The following is a 24,868-nucleotide window of genomic DNA, read 5'->3' as shown; positions in this document are numbered from 1 at the left end:
ACGGCAGTGCTGAAGGCCTGAAGCCAAGAATGTGTCAGATAGTGGACAATGGGTTGCTTCCTTATTTTATATCACATTTTTCCTTACCCATTTTTAAAAAATATGTATCAGAAAACACTTTTTAGGAAATATATAGATATTAGGGCATATCAGCACTGAAGAGAACAGAATTCGACATGTAGACTAGCTGCGGGAAAAAATGATCAAATTGAGGCTTTTAATGATAATGATAAGCAGTGAAATCATTTTAATATATATTCCTATTATCTTATGTTTATCCAGATGTCAAAGAAATACGGACCAATATTCACCGTCTATCTAGGTGCCCAAAGGCTAGTTGTACTGTGTGGTTATGACATGGTGAAAGATGCTCTCGTCAACCATGCCGAGGAATTTGCTGGCAGGCCGTACACGGCAATAGGCTCTAAAGTATCAGATAAGCATGGTAAGTAATAAACAAATTGAAATGGCATCTGATTCAAAATACTCTGCTACATAGGTGAAAAAAAAAAGACTTGGGTCCATTAAGTTCAGCCTTTCTCCACTAGTTCTGCATTCTCTTTTGCTAGATTTTTTTTAACCAACGACAATGCAATTGGATGTGAGAAAAGTATCCAGCTCTCCTATAATTGCTGTTAAAATGTTGGCCATTACAACATCTTGAGGTCGGCATTCCACAGTCTGACTACTCTAACTGTAAAGATCCCTTTCCTATTTACCTACCAGAAGTCTTTCCTCCACATGTAATGAATGTTCTTTGTAAGGTCTTTGGAAGCAATAAGTCATGTGCCATCCTTTGTACTAACAACACATGTATTATACAAATAAGGGTATGGGCACACGTTCAGGATTTTTCAAGTTTTTTCGCTATAAAAACGAGATAAAAATGCATAAAAAATGCATACATATGCATCCTATCATTTAGAATGCATTCCGCAATTTTTGTGCACACGCGTTTTTTTTCGAGAAAAAAACGCATTGCGGTAAAAAAAGGAGCATGTTCATTCATTTTGCGGATTTTTCATGTTTTTCCCGCTACTTAATGCATTGGGAAAGCTCAGGAAAAGAACGCAAAAAAACAGCAAAAAAAACCGCACAAAAAACAAAAAAAACGCATGCGGATTTCTGGCAGACATGTCCGTTTTTTGTCAGGAAATTTCTGCAAGAAATCCTGAACGTGTGCACATACCCTAAATGAGATTTTTTCTAAGCTACTTAATTTCAAATATCCTATAACAACATTTTATATGAGGTTTTGTGGGACTTGGATATTGATTACCGGTCATTGAGAGTCCAACTCCTGACACCCCAGCAGATCAGTTGTTTGCAGATCCATGGTGTGCAGGCCCACCATTGTACTCTACCCTGTACGTTTACAGTACATACTACCTTTATGTACCGTATAAACTCGAGTATAAGCCGAGACTTTCAGCCCATTTTTTTTTAGGATGAAATTGCCCTTCTCGGCTTATACTTGAGTCATTGTCCCAGGGGGTCAACAGGGCAGGGGAAGCAGCAGGAGTTGCGGCTGTCGCATCGTATTCCCTTCCTCCCGAGGTAGTCTCTGCAAGTCCCTGCTTCTCAGATGGTCTCCAGAGCCCGCAGCTATTCCTGTGTTCAGCGGTCACATGGTACCGCTTATTAAAGTAATGAATATGGACGCGCCTCCACTCCCATAGGAGTGGAGCGCATATTCATTAATTTAATGAGGGGTACCATGTGACTACTGAACACAGGAACAAGCTGCCGGTGCGCGCCAGAGACCATCAGAAAAGCAGGGACTTGCAGACTGTGCCAGGAGGGGGGTGAGTATGACGGGGGAGGGTGAGCCAAGCGATATTCACCTGTCCTCGTTCCACCACCAGGCTCTGTCTCCGCGTCCTCTGGCTGTGATGTTCAGGTCAGAGGGTGCGATGACTTGTTTAATGCGTGCCCTCTGCTTGAGCAGTCACATTTGAGACCCGGAAGACACAGCGGCGCACGGTGGTGGAACAGGGACAGGTGAATATCGGATGTGCTGGGGGCTTTAGCCAGCGGCAACTCCTGCACCTGGCGCCCAGTGACGAGAGGTGAGTATGTCACTCTTTTTTTATTTAATCGCAGCAGCATCATATGGGGCATATTATTCTATGGAGCATCTTATGGGACCATCAATAACCTTTTATGCAGCATTATATGGGGCATATTTTAATACAGAGCATCTTATGGGGCCATTATTAACCTTTGTGCAGCATTATATGGGGCATATTTTAATATGGAGCATCTTATGGGGCCCATCATGAACTGTATGGATCATTATATGGGGTCCTGAATCAATATGGACATTCAAAAACACTTAACCTACTGATGTCTCAATTAATTTTACTTTTATTGGTATCTATTTTTATTTTTGAAATTTACCAGTAGCTGCTGCATTTCCCACCCTAGACTTATACTCGAGTCATTAATTTTCCCAGTTTTTTGTGGCAAAATTAGGGGTCTCGGCTTATACTCTGGTCGGCTTATACTTGAGAATATACGGTAAGTACTTTACTTGTATTTTCTTCATGGCTAAAACTATTTAGCAATATTCATAGCATTGGTCTTTGACTGGGGTGGATTTTACTTAGGGAACCTCATTTTGTGATGTTCTTGCAATATATTTAAAAATATTTTTGCTAGATTAATGCACATCTGTGCTGGCACCATCTTTTTTCAGGAAAGCTCTGTTTGTGTATGTATACGTGTATGTATCTTTAACTCATGTTTTAATATGTTGAAATAAAATGTAATTTTTATGAGATTTACTTTGCACTCTGTGTCCTAACAGCAGTAATCTGTCCTCAATCCATGCAGGTATCCTCTTCTCCAATGGAGAGAACTGGAGAGTGATGAGAAGATTCACACTGTCCACATTACGAGACTATGGCATGGGGAGAAAGGACATAGAAAATAAGATCACTGAAGAGTGTGACTGCTTATTACAGACAGTCAGATCTTATGGAGGTAATTCAGTTCATATAATGTCTTCATGTGTTTGCATTGAAGCCGGATAGACAAAACAAAAGGGTGATTTTTCTTTTTTTTTATCAAGACTGTTGCAAAGTTGCTTAATTTTTATTTTAGATGGATTGGAGTAATGCAAACCTTAATTGGAGCAATCCCACATACCGGTAATGACATACAAAGTGGCAAATAAATGAGTTTAATTTTGTGTTGTTTTTGACCCCAAAAACTTTATTTTCATTCCTTGAACTAAAAACTTCCCCACATTGTATTTTTAGGGAAACCATTCAATAATCAAACCATCATAAATGCTGCTGTGGCCAACATAATCGTGTCCATCCTGCTGGGTCATAGATATGAATATGATGATCCTACAATCCTAAAACTCATGAATCTAGTGAATGACACTGTCAAGATCATGGAGAGTAAGATGGTTCGGGTATGTATACTTTTGTGGTATCCCAGTACCCGTTCTACCGCTGCTGATTGAGGCAGTTGTCATGTGGCAGTAGATTTGTTCCAGCGTGTCATAATTAGTTTGGAAACTGTGAGTTAAAAAATGCAATACATTGCATTGTATACCATCAATTCATAAATGTGCATTGCAGCCATGTACTGGCAAATGTGTATATGAAGCTAAGTGATTATTCTCTTCACAACAAGCTGCCATGTAAATGGCTGGGAGGAGCCTCCCAGCTCAGGGCTCACACAGATTTCCTGAGGTAACTCCCAGCTCTGGACTCTCACACTTCCTGAGGTAACTTCGAGTTCTGGGCGGTTCAAGCGGCCTGAGCAAGTAAACACTACTGCTCCCATCATAGTTTTCCATGCGAGCTCATGTTGAGGGGAAATTTTTCCCCACTTAATCTCCTCCATACAGGAGTGAAGTCTTCTAGTCAGGAGAGATAATGCTGCACATGTGCTCTTCTGAATGCTGGTTATCCTGTTTGCATCTCAGAGACCAGCGGGGGATACCGTGTCTGGACACCAGCACACACCAGCTATATGAGTCCACTCTAATTGCCAAATTATTTGCTGCGCAGTAACAGACGCAGATCACGGTGTGCCCTCTGACAACAGTGTCACCACTTCCAATAATCTTACTACTAGTACGTAGCTGATGAAGGTCCTGACATAGGACCGAAACGTTTTGGGTACTACAATTAAAAATTCTCACGAGCATTAAGATGAGTGCCAGGTTCTTTCTTTTGAGTTTCACATGGTGTGGGAACCTAACCTTGGCACCATTAATAGTAGTGCACACGCCTCTACCTTCTACAAATCACTTATAAGGGCTGGAATAAAAAACAAAAAAATCAATATATATACATAAGGTCATTATGAAAATGCAAACCAGATGGAGATCTAGTGTTTAAAGTTATGATCCATTGAGCATCATTCTACAAAATAATTTTCCTCCAATTACCCTCATGTTTGGGTTCGTTATCTCTAAGAAGCCAATCTCTAAAAACACTTGAAAAATCCTGTTTGAGACAACCATCATGTTTTTTTATTGCAAATAGATTAACTTTTGTAAAGGCTAGTGATGATGAATGTCTCAAAGATTTCCCTCTTCAAGCTGAGAAAGTGCATCCCTGTTTTAAAATATAAGGCCACGTTCACACATGCAGCTTTTGGTCAGTATTCTACATTAGTATTTGTAAGACAAAGTCAGTCAGCAAAACTTCACTGAGATGTATTAAATAAATCTTCATTGTTCAAAAAGAAAGTCCAAAAAATCACATTGGTAGCCAAATTGAAGTTACAGGTGCACCTCACAAAATTAGAATACCATTACAAAGTTAATTTATATCAGTTCTTCAATGCAAAAAGTGAAACTCATATATTAAATAAAGTCATTACAAACAGATTGATGTATATCAAGTGTTTATTTCTGTTAATGTTGATGATTATGGCTTACAGCCAATGAAAACCCAAATGTCACGATTCCTCCGTTCATTGAATGATTGCTATGCTGTTCTGTGGAAACTGTCTTGCAGAGCTGTCTGTGGCTTGATTGACAGCTTGACTGTCCAATTCTGTGATGGGATTGCTGGGCTCTTGGTGCCTTGATTAACAGCTCTTCTGTCCAATCTGTGACTGGAGCATGCGGGACTTTCTTCAGGGATTCAGTGTTCTGATAATCGCATAGCTACTTAACTGAGCTGTCTGCCACTGATCCCTGCCAGACCTAGTTTGTGCTTCTAAGTGAGTGTCAGTCTGATTCTGTTGCTCTGAGCTCTGATCTTCTGCTGCCTGACCCTTTGGACCATGTTTTGACTACCCCTTTGTCTTGTCCTTTGGCGTTTGTTCCGCTATCTCTTGTTATTGACCCTGGACTGTGACCTGACTTATGCCTTTGTCTTTTTCCTTGGTTATCTATGTATCTCTCGATATTGACCTCAGAACGTCTGACTCTTCTGCCTCACGGCCTGTCCGTTAGCAGTGACTAGCATCACATTACATCTGGCAATACACTCTTTTTTCCTGAACAGTGGACCCAGTTTGTGCAGATGACGAATCTGACCCAGATGTTTCAGGATTGGCCAGGGATCACCAGAGGCTAGAATCATCACAGTCCCAGCTACATGATCAGTTTAGAACTCTGGGTGGCTCCCAAATCGCTCCGCTTTTGACAGCAGGCATGTCTCCTGGACCCTCTGATGTACATGTGACCTCCCCCAAACCAGTTGTGGCACTTCTGGACAGATTTTCAGGGGAGAAGGATCAATTAAGCATATTTAAGGAGAGCTGTAAATTATTTTTTACTTGACGACCCCTGTCTTCTGGGGATGAGTCCCAGCAGGTGGGTATAATCATGTCCCTATTGCATGGGGTCCTCAGACTTGGGCATTCTTTTTGTCCCCACTAGCCCCAGAATGCTCATCTGTTGACACCTTTTTTGATGCTTTGGGATGATTTATGACAAACTTGATAGGGTCCAGCTCGCAGAGGCTAAGATCATGAACCTGACGCAGAGGGGCCGCACCTCTGAAGATTGTAGTTCAGAGTTCCGTCAATTGTCATCTGGCTTGTTGCACAGGGAAACATGATGTGCTCTAAAACTTCCTGGTAGATGGCTGCTCTGACTTTGGTCTTGATAAAACAGTGGACCTACACCAGCAGATGACATGGCTCCCAAAACCATCATTGACTGTAGATACTTCACGCTAGACATCGGAAATCAAGGTCCCAGAGTCTGGAAGAATAGTGGGGAGGCACACAGTCCAAGCAGCTTAAGGACTAGTGTGAGGTTTGCATAGATGGTTTTAGGAGCCATGCCATCTACTGGTAAATGTACACTGAGTTTTATCAAGATGAAAGTCAGCGCATCTACCAGGAAATTTTCGAGCAATTGATGCTTCCCTCTGCCGACAATCTTTTTGGAATTGGAAATGTCATTCTCTAGCAGGACTTGGCACCTGTCCACACTGCCAAAAGTACCAATACCTTTTTTAAAAACAGTATCACAGTGCTTGATTGGCCAGCAAACTCACCTGACCTTAACCCCATAGAGAATCTATCGGGTATTGTAAACAGGAAGATGAGAGACACCAGACCCCACAATGCAGATGAGCTGAATGCTGCTATTAAAGCAACCTGGGCTTCCATAACACCTCAGCAGTGCCACAGGCTGATCGCCTCCATGCCATGCCTCATTGATGCAGTATCTGATGCCAAAGGAGTCCTGACCAAGTATTGAGTGCATTTACTGAACATACATTTCAGTAGGCCAACATTTCGGATTTTAAAATCATTTTTTCAAGCTGGTGTTATAAAGTATTCTAGTTTACTGAGATAATGACTTTTGAGTTTTCATTGGCTGTAAGCCATAATCATCAACATTAACAGAAATAAACAGGTGAAATAGATCAATCTGTTTACAATGACTCTATCTAATATATGAGTTTCACTTTTTCTATTGAACACCTGAAATAAATTAACTTTATGATGATATTCTAATTTTCTGAGATGCACCTTTATATTCATAGACCTTAAAGGGGTTATCCACTACTAGGACAACTCTTTCTTGATCAAAATGTTTGGTCTCTCATGCTGGCACTGTTCCAGGGGTGTCGGCATTATCACCGGGGCTCTCGTTTGGTGTTGTGACATGTGACACTGGCTTCCAATCAGTGCTGACGTCACTGACTATTCCTTCTGATAAATCGAACATGAAGAGGAAGTGTGAGCTGCAACTGCAGCCCAGACTTCCTCCTCATGTTTGATTTGTCCGAAGGTGGGGACAGTGACTCCAGCACTGATTGGGCTCCGGCGTCACGTGTCACAACAACAGTACAGAAGCTTTGGGAGAACTAGTGCTGACACCCCACAAACGGGAGGTGAGTATAAGCTTTATTATTTTATCGGGGCTAAGCAAGGGGTAAGAGAAGAAGTTGTCCAAGTAGTGGACAATGTGTTTAATCTCAGTAACTGATTGAGAGTTTTTTGTGTTTCCACGACCATATACAGCTTAGCCAAACTATTTTTTTCTTTTAAGGTTGCGTGCACACGTTCCGGATTTTTCGAGTTGCTTTCACGTTTTTTCGCTATAAAAATGTGATAAAACCGCAAAAAAAAATGTTCACATTAAGCATTCTATATAGAGTGCAATCTGAATTTTGTATGCACATGCTGCGTTTTTTTCCTGAGCGGAAACGCATTCCGGAAAAAAATACAGCATGTTCATTAATTTGCGGAATCGCAGGGATTCTGGACACATAGGAATGCATTGATCCGCTTACTTCCCGCATAGGGCTATGCCCACCATGCGGGAAGTAAGCGGATTATGTGCGTTTGGTACCCAGGGTGGAGGAGAGGAGACTCTCCTCCACGGATTGGGCACCATATAATTGTTAAAAAAAAACAATTAAAATTAAAAATAGTGATATACTCACCTTCCGATGGCCCCCGGAGTCCTCCTGCCTCTCAGCGGTGCACGCAATGCCTTCAGTTCCCCGGGATGCTATGTGCGAAGGACCTGCGATGACGTCGCGGTCACGTGAAATTTCCACGGCATTTCTGCAACCTGTGCACTTAGCCTAAATGTTAAAACGTTATAAAGGTGATTCTTATAACATGTTAAATTTGCTTAAACTGGATAATTCAGACAATTTGATTCAATTCACATATATTGTCCAAAAATTTCTTCCTGACATTTTTGACAAAGCATAAGATTAAAAGAGCAAGAGAAAGCTCATATGACCTCAAGTGTGACCCTTCAAGTTTCCTCAAGATGCCCTGAAGCTGACAGATCAAAAGATATAGCACAGCCAATCAGGTCTTTATAAAAGCAGCACCTGGTCTGTCCAGTGCAAAGACCTGTCTCACTCGGTCTCCTCGTCCTCAGGTCAGTTTGCTGATTCATCTCACCTTGATCACGCTGTAACTCTGTCAACTCTTTCATTCTCTTCTGGCTTTCAGAATCTCACTATCCTATGCTTTGATCTCTTCTCTTAGCTATGGTAGACCCACGAACTGCAGCACACAATGGACCTTAGGTCCTTCTCTGTCACTCGCTGGACCTTAACTAAATTTAAAAAAAGAAACTGTATCTGTCCCCTGCATTAGCCATTCCCACTATGGGCTAGTTCCAACACTTAACTCTTACTCTTCTCACTGTCTGTTGCTGGGCAGAACTCAGCTTTCTAATAGTACAGTGTAGAACACTACAATGCATCACAACTAGTGTTGAGCGATACCGTCCGATACTTGAAAGTATCGGTATCGGAAAGTATCGGCCGATACCGGCAAAGTATCGGATCCAATCCGATACCGATACCCGATACCAATACAAGTCAATGGGACTCATGTATCGGACGGTATCCCTGATGGTTCCCAGGGTCTGAAGGAGAGAAAACTCTCCTTCAGGCCCTGGGATCCATATAAATGTGTAAAATAAAGAATTAAAATAAAAAAAATAGGGATATACTCACCCTCTGACGCACCCTGGACTTTACCGCCGTAACCGGGAGCCTTCTTTGCTTCAAATGCGCGCGTTTTCTTCATTCCGTGACGTCACGGCTTGTGGCGGCGACGCGACCAATCACAGCAAGCCGTGACGTAATTTTAGGTCCTTCAGTATTTTAAAATTACGTTCCGGCTTTGTGATTGGTCGCGTCGTGGTCACATGGGCGACGCGACCAATCACAAGCCGTGACGTCACGGGAGGCTGGACACACGCGCATTTTAAAATGCGCGCTTGTCCTGCCTCCCGTGACGTCACGGCTTGTGATTGGTCGCATCGCGTCGCGACCAATCACAAAGCCGGAATGTAATTTTAAAATACTGAAGGACCTAAAATTACGTCACGGCTTGCTGTGATTGGTCGCGTCGCGATGCGACCAATCACAAGCCGTGACGTCACAGGAGGCTGGACACGCGCGCATTTTAAAATGCGCGCTTGTCCTGCCTCCCGTGACGTCACGGCTTGTGATTGGTCGCATCGCCTCGCGACCAATCACAAAGCCGGAACGTAATTTTAAAATACTGAAGGACCTAAAATTACGTCACGGCTTGCTGTGATTGGTCGCGTCGCCGCCACATGGGTGGCACGCGACCAATCACAAGCCGTGACGTCACGGAATGAAGAAAACGCGCGCATTTGAAGCAAAGAAGGCTCCCGGTTACGGCGGTAAAGTCCACGGCGCGTCAGAGGGTGAGTATATCCCTATTTTTTTATTTTAATTCTTTATTTTACACATTTTTACATTAATGTTGTTTCGATACCGATACCCGATACCACAAAAGTATCGGATCTCGGTATCGGAATTCCGATACCCGCAAGTATCGGCCGATACCCGATACTTGCGGTATCGGAATGCTCAACACTAATCACAACACATTTCACATTACACCTCACCCTCACAATAGCATGAGATGTCTGAGTTTCATTGGTAAAAAAAGTTATTTCTCAAATATCTAAGCTTTGATCGTTGAATAACTCAAGGTTTCTGTGACATTTTAAACTTTTTTTTAATATATATTTGATGTAATAATGTGACTTTTTGTATTTAAAGCTATACAACAGTTATCCCTCACTTGTTGGCTGGCTGCCAGGGAATCATAGAAAACTGAACAAAAACCACACTGAGATGCAAAACTTTGTAAGGGAGACCTTCACAAGAAAGCAGAGAGAACTGGATGTGAACAATCAGAGGAACTTTGTTGATGCCTTCCTTGTAAAGCAACAAGAGGTATAGTATTCCAATATTTAAAAGGGATGTGTTAGCAAATTTTGATCCTGCAAACTGCTGACCATTCAGAATAGGAGAGCAGTAAAGGTGCTAAAAGGGTATTTCCATCTCCTAGATCGTATCCAAATATGTAATAGGTGTAGTCATAGTAATAATAATAATAATAATAATAATAATAATAATAATATTATCAAATGCCTCCAATTAGAAATGTAGTATATTCCTTCTGATAAGCTATGTTGCTTACCCCATGTGCAGGGCATTACAGTAACTTAGGTATCCATGGTTACAACCAGTAACAATTAATTGACACTATATGAGTAGTCGTAGTTAGTGATGAGCGAGCACTAAAATGCCCGAGTACACATTACTTGTATCAAACACGTTGTATTGCTCAAGAGCTCATTCCAATTAACGAGTATAATAGAAGTCAATGGGAAACTCAAGCTTTTTTCCAGCGGACCCTCCCGTGATGTCCAGGGGGCAGTAAAATTATTGAAATAGATGGAAACAGTTCTCAAATGGAATGAGAACAGCATGAGGAAGATGCCTTGATGTCAGGATATTACTCCACTTCTGACAAAAAAAACTTACAAAAGATACAGAACATAAAATGGATTTTACAGGAAAAAATGTTAACAAACATTATTTCCTGTATAATGACTTGTAAAAATTAAAAAGAGAAAAAAATAACTCACTTCCTCCACCTCTTAGACTAAGCATTTACTCCATCTTTAATAAAGCATACACACACATACATTCATTCTTAGCTATCTAGTAGGATGACGCCAGCTGTCCAGACCTGCATCCCACCACAAGAAACGCTCTGGAGATTACAATGAAATCATCCTCAGTGACAAATTGAGGGGCTATGCGCCCCATGTGGTCTCGGTGTATTGACTCTTCTAAGATTTCTGCTCAAACTGTTTGAATGCAGCTGTGGGACCCCATTTTAAGAGCTGATGTCCCTCAACTCTTATAAAGCTGAAAAGGTCTTCAGTAGATATGGGTAGTCGAGCTGGGCTGATAGACAGTCGCCTCTGTAGCTGTTGTGTCATCCTTCCAATGGCTAATAATTTTTATAGGGCCATTAAAGGCAGTGGGGTGGCTAGAAGGAGAAGACGGGCAACTGTTCCGTAGAGAAACCACATGTGGAAATTTCCCTCGTCAAGGTTTAAGTGTTCCTGTTTTTGCTGCTGTATTCCTATTCCCAGGCACCCCTTCGAACATAAAAAAATGGTTTACTGTTCATGTTATTTTGCCCTCCTCCTCCACCATATCCACAGCATCATGCGGCCCTTACTTAATTTTTAGAGGGCCATCAGAGGTATTGGGGTGTCTAGAGGAAGAAGGTGGCCAACTCTTGGGACATTTCTGAAAATCAGCTGCAGGTGTGGCTTGCCTGGCAGTGCTGCAGAGGTGCTTGCAAGTGCCAGCTCCCTGGCTGGTTTGTGACCTGTCCACTCTCTGGGACTCAACATTAAATATGTACTTGACAGGACATTGTGAACTGTAGTGGGCAGTATGTGAACACCAGCGTCAACATCCCCATCGATATTCCACTCAGCCTCCACACATACAAGTAATGAGTAGCTATGGATGTATGACATCTGTGAGGAATGAACCAAAATTGTGAACGGCGAATAAAAATGTCACCATAATCAGTGCAAATATCCCTTTAAAATATCTACTCAGGATCCAAGGGGTAATGTTTCTTCTTGCATAGAATAACATGTCAAGCATTCCGAGGTGTGGAGAATTTTAAGCTGCAATGCTCGGCTAGATAACAGGCCAAGGGTGCATTGTTCCCCTGTATGGCAATTTTTTTCTGAAAGTCCTTCAGACAAAACAACTGTAATTTGCAGCATATGCCATACCAAGCTAAGAAGTGGCAAAAACACTGCCAACCTGAGCACCACCAGCATGCAAACGCACATGGCAGCCAAGCACCCCAGTAGGTGGGCAGAATGCTTCAGTACAAAATCTGTGTCTGAGGGTGAAACTACCCCTGTGTTACAGCCATCCCAATCTGCTGTCCAGGAAGCAGATTCTTCCAGAGTGCTCTTGACCTCAGAATTGGCTGAGAAGTTCACCTTCCAACAAGACAAAGACCCTAAGCACACAACTAAAATAACAAAGGAGTGGCTTCAGAACAACTCTGTGACCATTCTTGACTGGCCCAGCCAGAGCCCTGACTTAAACCCAATTGAGCATCCCTGGAGAAACCGTACAATGGCTGTCCACCAACGTTCACCATCCAACCTGATGGAACTGGAGAGGATCTGCAAGGAAGAATGGCAGAGGTTCCCCAAATCAAGGTGCTAAAAACTTGTGGCATCATTCCCAAGAAGAATCATGGCTGTACTAGCTCAAAAGGTGCTTCTACTCAATAATGAGCAAAGGGCCTGAATACTTATGACCATGTGATATTTCAGTTTCTCTTTTTTAATAAATTTGCAAAAATTACTACGTTTCTGGGGGTTTTTCAGTCAAGATGGGGTGCAGACTGTACATTAAAGAGAAAAAAAAATAACTTTTTTGAATTTACCAAATGGCTGCAATGAAACAAAATGTGAAAAATATAAATGGGGTCAGAACACTTTCCATACCCACTGTATGTCTGTTCACAAATTGTTAGTTAGATAGGGCATACATATTCGTTACCAGTTTATATTGTCCGGTGCTGGACAAAGACCATTGCTGGCTTTTCCAGGCTCCTAAATAAGACTTGTGTCTCTTTATTAAACTGTTGCTTCCCTTAAATCATCTAAATTTAGATAAAACAAAATGGTAGTGGGTATTGCACAGTATCTGTACATTTTAAGCAAGTCTAAGTGACTGGGTTAAAATGCTTCACAGACCTATTCAGACCACAGTTTTACACATATTGGGCACATATTGGAACATGGCCATTGCCAACACTGTTCGGGACATATCCTGTAAATACTCCGTTGTTGCTCAAAATCATGCAGAAGAGAAATTCTGCCTGGTTGTGTAGTTGGAAGTGGAAGTAGTAGTGGCGGGTGAAGCCCAAAATTCAAATGGGCAAGTTTTAGCTGACATTGTAAAGTGATGGGGAATATGTATTCCACTATCTAGCTAACAATTTAAATGAGGGAGGGCCCTTCCAAATATAGGACTGAGACCTCTCTCAATTGCATGACACAGGGAGACCTGAGGGCCCTTCCCAACTCAGGTTTCACAGCTCCTGCTGGCCCTTTGAAAATGTCAAGCAAGGGCTGCATAATGACATGGCTGTTGACGTGTTGGTGGTGGCAGGCGAAGCCCAAAATTCAAATGGGCATGTTTTAGCTGGCATTGTAAAGTGATGGGGATATGAATTCCACTATCTAGCTGACAATTTGGAATGAGAGGAGGGTCCTCCCAAATATAGGAGTGAGAGCCCTCAAAATTGTATGATACAGGAGCACCTGAGGGCCCTTCCCAACTCAGGTTTCACAGCACCTGCTGGCCTTCTGAGAATGTCAAGTGAGGGCCGCATAATGACATGGCGGTGGACATGGTGGTGGTGACAGGCATAGCCCAAAATTCAAATGGACATGTTTTAGCTGGCATTGTAAAGTGATGGGGATATGAATTCCACTATCTAGCTAACAATTTGGAATGAGAGAGGGCCCTCCGAAATGTAAAAGTGAGAGTCTTTACAAATGTTAAAGGTAAAAATAGAGCCAAAACACTCCTTGTGAACATATGCTAAAGGGGAGGTATAACTTTTTATTTATTTTTATTTTGCATTATGTACATTTAATTATGAAGGAAAAAATCTTTCTTAGCATTTTTCACTTTAAAAAAAGGTTTGCTTTGGTAGGTCCTTTTTTGTAAATCCGTAAAACTGCCGCAATTGTCTGACAACATTATTCCCAGATACCATATTTGAGTCAGGCATCTTGTTGGGTGCAGCAGAAAAATATTCAACTTTACCATTGACTTGCATATGATTTGATATTCGGTACGAATACCTGAATATTAGAAATTATTTGTGCTGATTTTCCTGAAACAGAATATTTCAGTATTCTCTCATCTCTAGTCACAACTGCTGGCAGACTGTCTTTACACAAGCATTCCTTTAAAAGTATTTGTTTCTCTTGATATAACACTAACTAGCAATATTTCAGCAGCATTTTTTATTTTATACCATCCCATTGCATTGATATATTATAAAACTTTTAAAATGGACATTATGTGGGATTTCCTGTATGACCGCTAGACCAGTACCTGCTCTAATATGTAGGCAGAAAGTCACAATTTGATTTGCTGTGACCTACTGAATGTCCCAATCACATATCAAATTCCTTATAGGGACCCTCAGACTCTTCCCTACCCAACACCACTGTCACAACACAACTGTCAGGTGACCTGGGACCAGGGGCTCCCTTTCTGGCCCTAACACTAGGGCTAGCCCCAGCTTGCCCTGTTCCCCAGGATACTTCAGATGGCAAAGACACCGGGGCCTCCGCCCTTGCCTTATATCCTAAATTAGCCCTCTGTCTATTCTCTTCTCCCATCCAGGGAGAAGGGGGCGCTCATGTGCACCAACCCAATAAATATTCACTCATATGTAATAGAGGAATCCACCAGGGTCTGCAGGAAGGGGAAGAAACCAAAGTAGGAAAGGATAAGGAATTACCAAGCGTACAAATCAACAGTCGCTTACAACTCCTCCAGCACTCCTCATACCAACTTCTCTCCCTCCTTTAGCCATGCAGCAATAAGCTAACTCTGATGAGGATTAGTAATAGAGCCCAGACTATATAGGGAAAAGGAGTGGCTAACCGAGCACAGCTGAGCACAGGGATTTATATAGTGACCGATTAACCCCTATTCTGCTAGAAGAAATAAACATGTTTAATAAGCTGGAGAAGAGCTTTTTCTCAGCACTGGAGTGGGGGCAATCAGACGCTGAAGTCCTCTGGCTCTGCTTTGTCGCAGTAACCCCATGCAATCACCTTCCATGTATCTTTTTTATAATAATAATCTTTATTTTTATATAGCGCTAACATATTCCGCAACGCATTCTGCGCACATTATCATCCCTGTCCCCAATGGGGCTCGCAATCTAAATTCCCTATCAGTATGTCTTTGGAATGCATACTACACCTTCTATTTTGATTCTGCTGATGTGTTGTGCACAGAAACTTCAGTGTATCCTAGAAGATGCAGTTTTAGATTGCTCTCCCTATTTTTATGCCTTATGATGAACAAGTTTTTATATGATGCTTGAAAGTTGATGTTTTGAAAACCCATACCTATGTCAATAAAGCTCTTATTATGGTGCACTCAGATACTCACCTTGCTTCCCGGGTCCCACCTACTCTTCCGAGTCCTCAGCTGCGCTGGGGATCCCGTTCCCCGCACATGAACGCTAGGCTGCTTAGGTCGCGGTAGCGCACACTCCCAGCTTCTTTATGATGCTTGGTTGTACTGACCTGGATGCGCTGTCCTGCCTGGGCAGCGGCCTCTGGGTATATCAGGTCGCTTCCTGCTAGAGGAAGCATCTGATTGTTATTGTGCTTTCCTTGCTCCCTCCAGTTCCACTTAGTTTTCCGTACGTCAGGTCCCTGTATGCCTCCAGTGTGTGCGTGCTCTGCTCCATCCCTATACTCCTTCAGTGCGTGCTCTGCTCCGTCCAGGATCCATTACTCTCTGCGTGTACCCTGCCGTGTTCTGTTTTACAGGATTTCTCTGTGGCTGCACCACCCATCTGGTGCTCGGTGAGTACCCTGAGTCTCCTCGTTGTCCTTGAGCCGTCCCTCTGGCACAAGCTATCGCACTGTATCTCCCTCCTAGGCTTGCCCCTAACCGTCCCTGTATAGGGGTCGGATCCACCTGGTCAGCTCGTCTGGGAGCGGTCGTCACCGCGATCCAGTGGGTCCACTCCAGGAATTACAACAGCCCCAATGATAAGTTAACGTTGTAAGTCTTCTATTTTATTGGCATAGCTTGTGATAGAGGTGCTGGATCCTACAGACAGAATTGCTCTTTGTAGTGTTGGCACCCTTGAAATTGTTCCAGAAAATGAAGTATTTCTCCAACAAAATGAACACAATTACACGTGTTTTGTTATACATGTTTATTTCCTTTGTTTGTATTCTAACAACACAAAACATGGAAAAAAAAGGTAATTTGACATAATTTTACACACAATCCTAAAAATTGTCTGGACAAAATTATTGACACCGTTCCAAAATTAACCAAAGATGGAAGCATAATGATTAAATACCCTGAAGTAAATAAAACTAATATATTGTACTTAGTAAACATGTTTTTTGATTTTAAAAAATGCGAAAGCCATCCCACTTCTTCACGGTGACCGTAAGTGTGACAGCACTGTCTCTAATATTAAAAACCTTACCTTTTGTCAAGTGAGATGCATGTGGATAAGAACTGAGAAGGACTGGGCCCCAAATAGTGGAAACAAACAGCCAAGGGAGACCACAGCAATATAATGCTAAGCTCAAAGAAAAGCTGGTCACACTTTTATATGCACATGATGCAAACAAAGTGAAAAAGAGCCCAATGGTATGAACGGGGATATAAACTGGTGTGCATGCAGTGTGTAAGCGCATGTTCACTCTAGCCATTTAACAGAAAAAAAGACAGAACATAAACATAATGACTAAATACCCTGCAGTAAATAAATAAATAAATAGCATAGTGCATGAAACTAATGTACTGTACTTTGTAAGACACACAGCTATGGGAGACCACATCAATATAATGCCCAGCTGAAAGAAAGGCAGGCCACACCTTTCATATGCCAGAAAAAAATATTGACACTTTTCCAAAATTGTGAGTAAACAACTCTGTTTCAGGCATGTGATGCTTGTTGAAATTTGCCTTTAGCAAGTAACAGGTGTGGGCAATAGGAAAACCACACCTGAACCAGATAAATGGGGGAGAAGTTGACTTTGCATTGTGTGTCTGTGTGCAACACACTATGCTTGGATAACAGAAAGAGAAGAGAGCTGTCTGACGACTTGAGAATCAAAATTATTGAACAATCTCAATAATCTCAAGAATAAAATCCATCTCCAGATATATGGATGTAAGCTGTTATGTGAATAGTCTATAGGGGATTTAATGTTTTGAATATAAACAATATTTGCATTTATTGACGGTAAAAAAAATAAAAAATAAGAGTCTCCTTAGTCTATTATGATCAAACACCATATCCCACCAATTGCTGAACTTTCTCTTCCCCTTTGTCACTCAATCTTTGAGGAAACAATCAGATAAACTGAAACTATATATCCATGCTTACTGTCTGCTATTTATAGGGAGTGAGCAGCAAACTGGTGAATGCAAGCTGCTGGTCGTGGGGTACAGACAATAGAACTTTTCATATTATATGTTACAAAGTTATAATAGTGTTAATACTTAGTATTGTGCTGCAGATCATCTTAAGCTTTAAGTTGCATAATTCAATTCAGAAAATAAAATAATTACTCAAACTGTATATTTATATCTTACAAAGGATAAGCCAGAATCTACGTTATACTTTAATGATAAAAACTTGGGCAAACTGGTGGTCAACCTCTTTTCTGCTGGAATGGAGACCACATCGACCACTTTGCGATGGGGCCTTTTGCTAATGGTGAAATATCCTGAAATCCAAAGTACGTAAGTAATATGAAATTGTGACTGAATAATGAGTTGAAACAGATACAAATTTAGATTTCTGTACTACATCATTGTAATAATTTATGGTACCGCAATGGGAACTAAATCTACCTCAGTTTATTGATTTCATTGTATTACCTGAATGAAATTGTAAGTATTGTGTACGTGTCATGAAGAGGACATGGTCATGATACCTGGCAATCAAGCATGTGACCAAGAAGTACAGTATCTGTAGAGGGATGCCACCAGTGCCTTTCATCTCAAGATATGAAAGTAAATAGTGCCAAATTTTAATTTGATATAATAATATAAAATAAATTTTACAAATCATCCAATGATTAGTGTATGTATACCATATATTTGTAGAATACTTGCAATAGCTTTAAATATTTTGGAAATGAAAGTAAAATTTGTGGAGCTGCCATGATTTCAATGTTGCTCTATTGCAGTGGTAGTTAAAGGGAACCTGTCACCCCCTTGGTGTTTTTAAGTAAAATAGCCACCTTCTGCAGCACTAAGGCTGCATTCTGTGAAGGTGGCTCTTTTTTTGCTCCCTACTAACGCTGCAATATTCAGTTTTATAATTTTCGCACCATACCATTTCCTGTCTGGGGGCATATCTTTTCCCCAGAACTCAACCGCCTCCCAGCCGTTGGTCGGCCCCTCAGTACGCCGGGCGCTGCCTCCTCTATTTGTGTGCGCGTACCCGGCGCCTGAACTGTGCTCGCTTATGTTGCTGTCAAGCACCATGTGCACTTCCCTGCAAGTCCCATCAGCTGATCTAGTCATCCCGCCCCGCAGTGTGTTCTGATGTATTCACACTGCGGGGCTGGGATTCTGGCGCATGCGCAGTTAGTATGTGCGGCTGTAGCCATCTCCCTCCGCCTCTTTCCTCCAGCGTTATACGACTCATCTGCACTGCAGCATCAGCTTGTGTTCACTCTGACACCGGAGTGCAGACGAGTAGTATCAAGCTGGAGGAAAGAGGCGGAGGGAGCAGAAAAAGAAGAGCCACCTTCACAGAATGAAGCCTTTGTGCTGCAGAAGGTGGCTCTTTTACTTAAAAAACGCCCTGGGGGTGACAGGTTCCCTTTAAAGGTATGTAAATCCAAAAACAAAATATGCACACCACACCTAAAAAATGGAAGGGGTGTCAGGGTATGTATGATAGGGTTCAGTGCCAATAGAGTATGAACCAATGAGAAAAAGAGCACCAAGAGAACCAAGGTAAAACATAATAACAACTTTATTGAATACAAGATAATAGACATAAAAAACAGAAAAAACACAGGACAGATGATAGGGAACACACCATGGAGGTGGCACCACAGAAACCAGCAGGCAAAACTAATTACAAAAGTATTACAATGAGCCTAAATAATCTGCACCCGAGTAGTGTAACAATATGTTTGGACAAATGCCAATAATAAAGGGCATCAATAAAGAATGGCTAAATCCAAAAAAGGACATATGAAGATGCGACAAAGTAACAAAAGAAAGAATATTACCTGCGGGACCGTGATGCCACCCACCCTAACGCCGCGTTTCGGCCTCGTGCCTTCATACCCCCGGAAGAAGTGGTGCCACCTCCATGGTGTGTTCCCTGTCATCTGTCCTGTGTTTTTTCTGTTTTTTATGTCTATTATCTTGTATTCAATAAAGTTGTTATTATGTTTTACCTTGGTTCTGTTGGTGCTCTTTTTCTCATTGGTTCCCTTTAAAGGTAGTTGTTACCTCTCTTCTGTGCGCGACATATCCTGAGAAGAGAGGAATGAGATTATGAGCCTTGAAAGGGGAAACAAGCAAACAAAAACAAAGTGAAACATAATTTTCTGATATTTCTTTGGGATAAATTTATGCTAGAGAGAATCAAATTAATTGATCCTTTGAAAATTGGCTATTAGTCGAATTTAATAATAGTCACAGATACCCACAAATTTGAACAGTTTGCGATTTGATTAATGCTTATTGGTCAAAATAAAATGTTCTGCACCATTTCACACACTGCTGAAGAGTAAAATATATGACATGATGGACCAGAAAGTTTTTCTGCTGGTGCATCAACCCTTTGCCTCCCTGCCAAGCACATGACAGCGCGACAAACACCCTGTGTTTGGGCAAGCTGAACCTGGACAGTAACACACACTTCCTTGAGAAGTCCGTGCCCAAACAGTAGGTGTTTGGTACAGATCCCGAACTTTACTGTTCTGGTTTGCCCATCTCTATTGGAAAGAAGTGACACAGGTTGCTATGAGTGAGACTGAGCATGGCCAGACTCTTTCACAGCCAAGTAGACCAGGCCATGTAGCATAACGTATTTTATTTTTCGGACTATAAGACGCACCAGACCATAAGATGCACCCAGGTTTTAGAAGAGGAAATTATATAAAAAAATTGAACCAAAAATGTGGTCAATTCTGTACTTAACATTTCCTAGCCTGGTATTTATGGCCCCATAACCCCTATCCTGGTATGCATGGCCCCTCTCATCCACATCCTGGAGTGCATGGTCCCCTCATCCCTATCTGACATGCATGTGGATCACCCGTTAGGACCCTGGGGTACTCGGGCTGGGTCCGGTGGTCATTAAAGGGGTAGTCACGGTGGCAGTGACCCGGTCCATGGCCCTGGGTGTCCAAGTTAAAGGGAAGGTCTTTAAAGGGGTTGTTTTGAATAAAGAATGTTCATGATGCCACTTATGGTATTCAGTCAGGGGTGATCGATGTTGCTTGAAGGGGTCCACTGGGATGATGGCACTGCAGCAGCAGGGATGGTGTGGCTTCCCACAGGTGAAGCTTAGTCCCCAGGGCTCCAAGTATACCGGGTAACGATTACAGATGGTGTAGCGCCGGAAAGAATTGGAGGACACAAGGTTGCAGTCTCTTTACCTTTAACTGGTTGTATGCAGCCACAGTCCACGGTACGAATCACAGGTGATGGAGAGGTCCGGGCAGCCTGGAAGCGATTTGGAGCTCCCTTAACCAGGTGAGTTTGGAAGCCTTCCTTACTGCGGTGCAATATGCGTCCCTTGCTGCCTAAGGCATCACACAAGGTCCTCTATCCCTCTGTCCTATATGTAGGACAGTACCCACATGGCAGGCAAAGTGAGCCTTTTTACAGGTATCCCTTGTTGCGGCGACTCCGGGCTCTATATGCTGCTGTGCCTTTGAGTGTAGTTTTGGACAGGCAACTTGAAATCTCCTACCCTCCAGTTTCTGCTGTGGGGCATACAGTCCCACACAGACTTGGACTCCTGGTGTCCAGTTCCTGTGCTGATTCTGGAGGGAGCCCACTCGCAGCTCCCCTCCCAGAATCTTTCCTCTCCTTTGCTTCTTCTTCCTTCACAGTATCTTACAATCTGACTGAATCCTGTCAAGAGCTGCAGAACCTCATGTCTGCATGGCTCCAGCTCTCCTCTTGACTCTCTTCCTCCACCCCTCACTCCTCAGACTCACTTACTAACTCCTCCTCCAGCCAGAATATATAGGGAAGCTCCCATGAAACTGAGTGTAGAGCTCCCCTTTCTGGCCTGGTGTCAGAACAGTGTTGTGTGTACATGTTACCTTTAAAGGGATCCCTGTCACTTCCAGGCATGGCATCACCCTCCACGTGAGGAAGACAATACCACTGTAACAACCGGCTTCCAGGGGTATTACTCATAGTCTCCTCATCCCCATCCTGGTGTGCATGGGCCCCTTCATCCTTATCCTGGTATGCATGGCCTCCTCATCCCTTTCTTGGTATGCATGACTCCCTCATCCCTATCCTGGTGTGCATGGCCCCCTCATCTCCATCCTGGTGTGCATTCCCTCCTTATCCCTATCCTGGTATTCATGGCCTCCTCATCTCCATCCTGGTATGCATGGTCCCCTCATCCCCATCCTAGTATGAGTGGTCCCCCTCACTCCTACCCTGTTAGGAATGGCCCCTTTCTTTTCTATCCTGGTATGCATGGCCCCCATCTCTGTCCTAATATGCATGGCCCCCATCTCTGTCCTAGTATGATTGGCCCCATCCCCATCCTGGTATGCAGGGTCCCCTTCTCAGTCCTAGTCTGCTAGTCTGTATGGCCCCCATCTCTGTCCTGGTATGCATGACCCCCATCTCTGTCCTAGTATGATTGGCCCCCATCCCCATTCTGGTATGCATGGCCCCATCAGAAAACATTAAAAAACCAAACCATTACTATATATAATATAATATATTATTTATATTGCCATGGAAAACTTGGTAAGTTTATTGACTTGAGTATAAGCCCAGTATGCATTGTCCCCTCATCCCTGTCCTGGGATGTGTGGCTCCCCCCATTGTTGTCCTGCTATGTGGCTCCCCTGTGCTGTCCTAGTATGTGGCTCCCATGTTTTGCCAGGTATGTTGCTCCTCTGTCATGTCCTCGTATGTGTGGCTTCCCCATTTTGTCCTGGTATGTGTGGCTCCCCAGTCCTGTTCTGGTATGTGTGGCTCCCCAGTCCTGTCCTGCTATGTGTGGCTCCCCCCATTCTGTCCTGGTATGTGTGGCTCCCCCTGCAGTATGCATGTGTCCCCAGGTCCCACATGGCTCACCCCCTGTCCCATCGTTGTATGCATGGCTCACACCCCCCATCCTACTCACCCTCCTCGCAACATCGCTACATCTTTATTGTCCTGGCGAGGCAGCTCTCCTCTGCTGAGCGGTCACGTGGTACCGCTCATTAAGGTAATGAATATGCACTCCACACCTATGGGTGTGGAGATGCTTGCATATTCATTACCTTAATGAGCAGTACCATGTGACCGCTCAGCACAGGCAGAGCTGCCGGTGCCGGGACAGAGATGCAGGGACAGAGATGCAGCAACGGTGCAAGAGAGGTGAGTATGATGTTTTCTGTTAGCCGGCTCCTGCCACTGCTCCACCGTTCCCCCTCCCTTCCAGCGTTCTGGACAATGACTCATGTGTAAGCCGAGGGGGGCATTTTCAGCACCAAAAAATATGCTGAAAATCTCGACTTATACATGAGTACATACGGTACCTTCCTGCGCTCCGTCGCAGCATCTTGTTCTGGTGCGAGCATCTGCTTTATGCTTGTAAGTAGTGCATGGCAGGGACATCATGTGCTGCTTACAAGCCAAAGGACAGATGCCGGAATACTCACTGCTCTGCACGCTAGGACTATGTGCATGGAGGGCAGTGAGTATTCATTGCTCTTTAGCAGCGAAAATAGTGTCAGCCGCCGGCTTCCTGCTGCTGCCGGCATTCATGTGTCTACTAAAAGGAATGCGTATTCACCGCATTCCACGCCCATGGGAGAATAGAGGAGTGAGTATTAATTTCTATTAAGTAGCGGGCACACGTAACCGCCCGACTGCTGTAGGAAGCCGACGGCTGCGGGTGACACTGTGTGCTCTACTAAAAAGCAATGAATACTCATTGCCCTCCACGCACATAGTCCCAGTGTGCAGAGCAGGGATATTCTGGAAGATGTCCTTCAGTTTGTAATCAGCGCATGAAGTCCCTGCCATGCACTGCTTACAAGCATAAAGCAGCTGCTGGCATTGGAACAAACACTGCAAGGGAGTGCATGGAGGTAAGTGTAATTTTTTTTTAATGTTTTTCTGATGGGGCCATGCATACAAGGATGGGGATGGGGCCAATCATACCAGGATAAGGATGAGGCCATGCATACAAGGATGGGGATGGGGCCAATCATACTAGAATAAAGATGGGGCCATGCATACCAGCCACATGAGCATGGAATGCAGTGAATATTCATTTCTCTTTAGCAGAGGGCACAAGAGATAGCAGCAGCAGCCTGCTCATGCCTCCTGTGACCCGCTGCTCCGCCGCTGCCGTTCCCCACCACAGCCATCCCCCATTTTCCTCTGTGTTTTGGGAAGAAAAAAGTGTCTTTTAGTCCAAAAAATATGGTAAGTCATAATTACCTCCCCGCTTCACTAAAAAAAAAAAAAAAAAAAAAAAAAAATTGGAAGAGTAGGCATGGTCAAGGTGCACAGTCACCGAAGGGTGAATTCACCACTTTTATACAAAAGGATCCTTGTGAAAAGCTTTCACGTCTTCATTTAGCAAAGCAAAACGCAATTGAGACTCCCCTAACAGAGATGATTTTTGCATCACTCCATGAGAAAAGGCCCTGGCTTCTTTTGTTTTTGCCACCAGTGTATGAACAGCAAGGCAAAGATTTTCCCTCCAAAAATGGATAACGTTCAGATAATTTTTTACAATTTAAGTGGCCTATAATGTCTCACACCGCAGTGAGCTGTTTGGCTTTTTACCAAATAGTAGTATTCATTTGTTCCTTTCCATATAGGTTGAGGTCAATTGTACATTACTAAAGGTCTGCATACATGGACCGACCGGCAACATGTTACAACTGCCGATCGGCAAGCTTTTACCGATGAGCAGTCAATGAAATGCCTCTTTACACAGGCAGACCAAAAATAAATAACATGCACTGATCAACCTATACTAAATCGCTCTGTGTGCATAGGCTGCCATGATTCTGGGTATTGCGAGTCCCGATTACAGGACAATCAATTGTCGAGAACGACTTCTTTTGTGCTGCACAACAGATTATTTCACCTGATGAACGAGCACTTTGCTCCCTGCAGCCTGTTTATGCAGCGCCCCAGAGTCCTGGTCGTTGCAGTACTGTCGCTGCGCCACTAAGGGGAGTGATGGTACGTCTGATGGCACTTAAGGAGTTCACCTGACCAGATATCACAGTCACACATTACACTTCACACTCTGGCCACCAGGGGGAGCAAAGGGTTCTATGTATTAGGCCACTCCTCACACTCTGGTAAAACTGGGGGTTGGATAGGAAGTTAGGGAGAAGCTGACTGGGTTTTGCCCAGGTAACACCTAGTGAGACAAGAGCGTTGCTTGGTAAGATTCAGGGGGGTCCCTGTCAGGGGTGGGATCCTGACAGAGGCCTAGCAAAAAGGACAGATCGTTACGGAACCGCGCCTGCACTTCATTGCGGCGGTATCTTAAGAAAGGATAAGAAGTGAGGTTTATTGTGGAGAAGTGAGAAACGAGATCACAGCAC

The 24,868-nt window shown here is 43.2% G+C and overlaps 2 protein-coding genes across 3 annotated transcripts in view; both read left to right on the top strand.

Annotated features, from left to right (window-relative positions):
• LOC143808697 (cytochrome P450 2B11-like) overlaps positions 1-24,868 on the top strand; it is a 535,684-nt gene that overhangs the window by 10,283 nt on the left and 500,533 nt on the right. The gene's annotated exons all lie outside the window — the stretch shown is intronic.
• Positions 1-24,868, top strand: part of LOC143808698 (cytochrome P450 2C23-like) — a 50,031-nt gene that overhangs the window by 10,308 nt on the left and 14,855 nt on the right. Inside the window, exons 3-7 of the mRNA XM_077291626.1 lie at positions 283-445; positions 2,836-2,985; positions 3,264-3,424; positions 10,005-10,181; positions 17,677-17,818. Coding sequence (XP_077147741.1) covers positions 283-445; positions 2,836-2,985; positions 3,264-3,424; positions 10,005-10,181; positions 17,677-17,818 — 793 coding nt within the window. The remainder of the gene's footprint in view (positions 1-282; positions 446-2,835; positions 2,986-3,263; positions 3,425-10,004; positions 10,182-17,676; positions 17,819-24,868) is intronic.

This window comes from Ranitomeya variabilis, chromosome 2 (genome assembly GCF_051348905.1).
Source record: "Ranitomeya variabilis isolate aRanVar5 chromosome 2, aRanVar5.hap1, whole genome shotgun sequence".
In the NCBI taxonomy this organism is placed as follows: domain Eukaryota; kingdom Metazoa; phylum Chordata; class Amphibia; order Anura; family Dendrobatidae; genus Ranitomeya; species Ranitomeya variabilis.
This window is presented reverse-complemented; position numbering and strand designations above follow the sequence as displayed.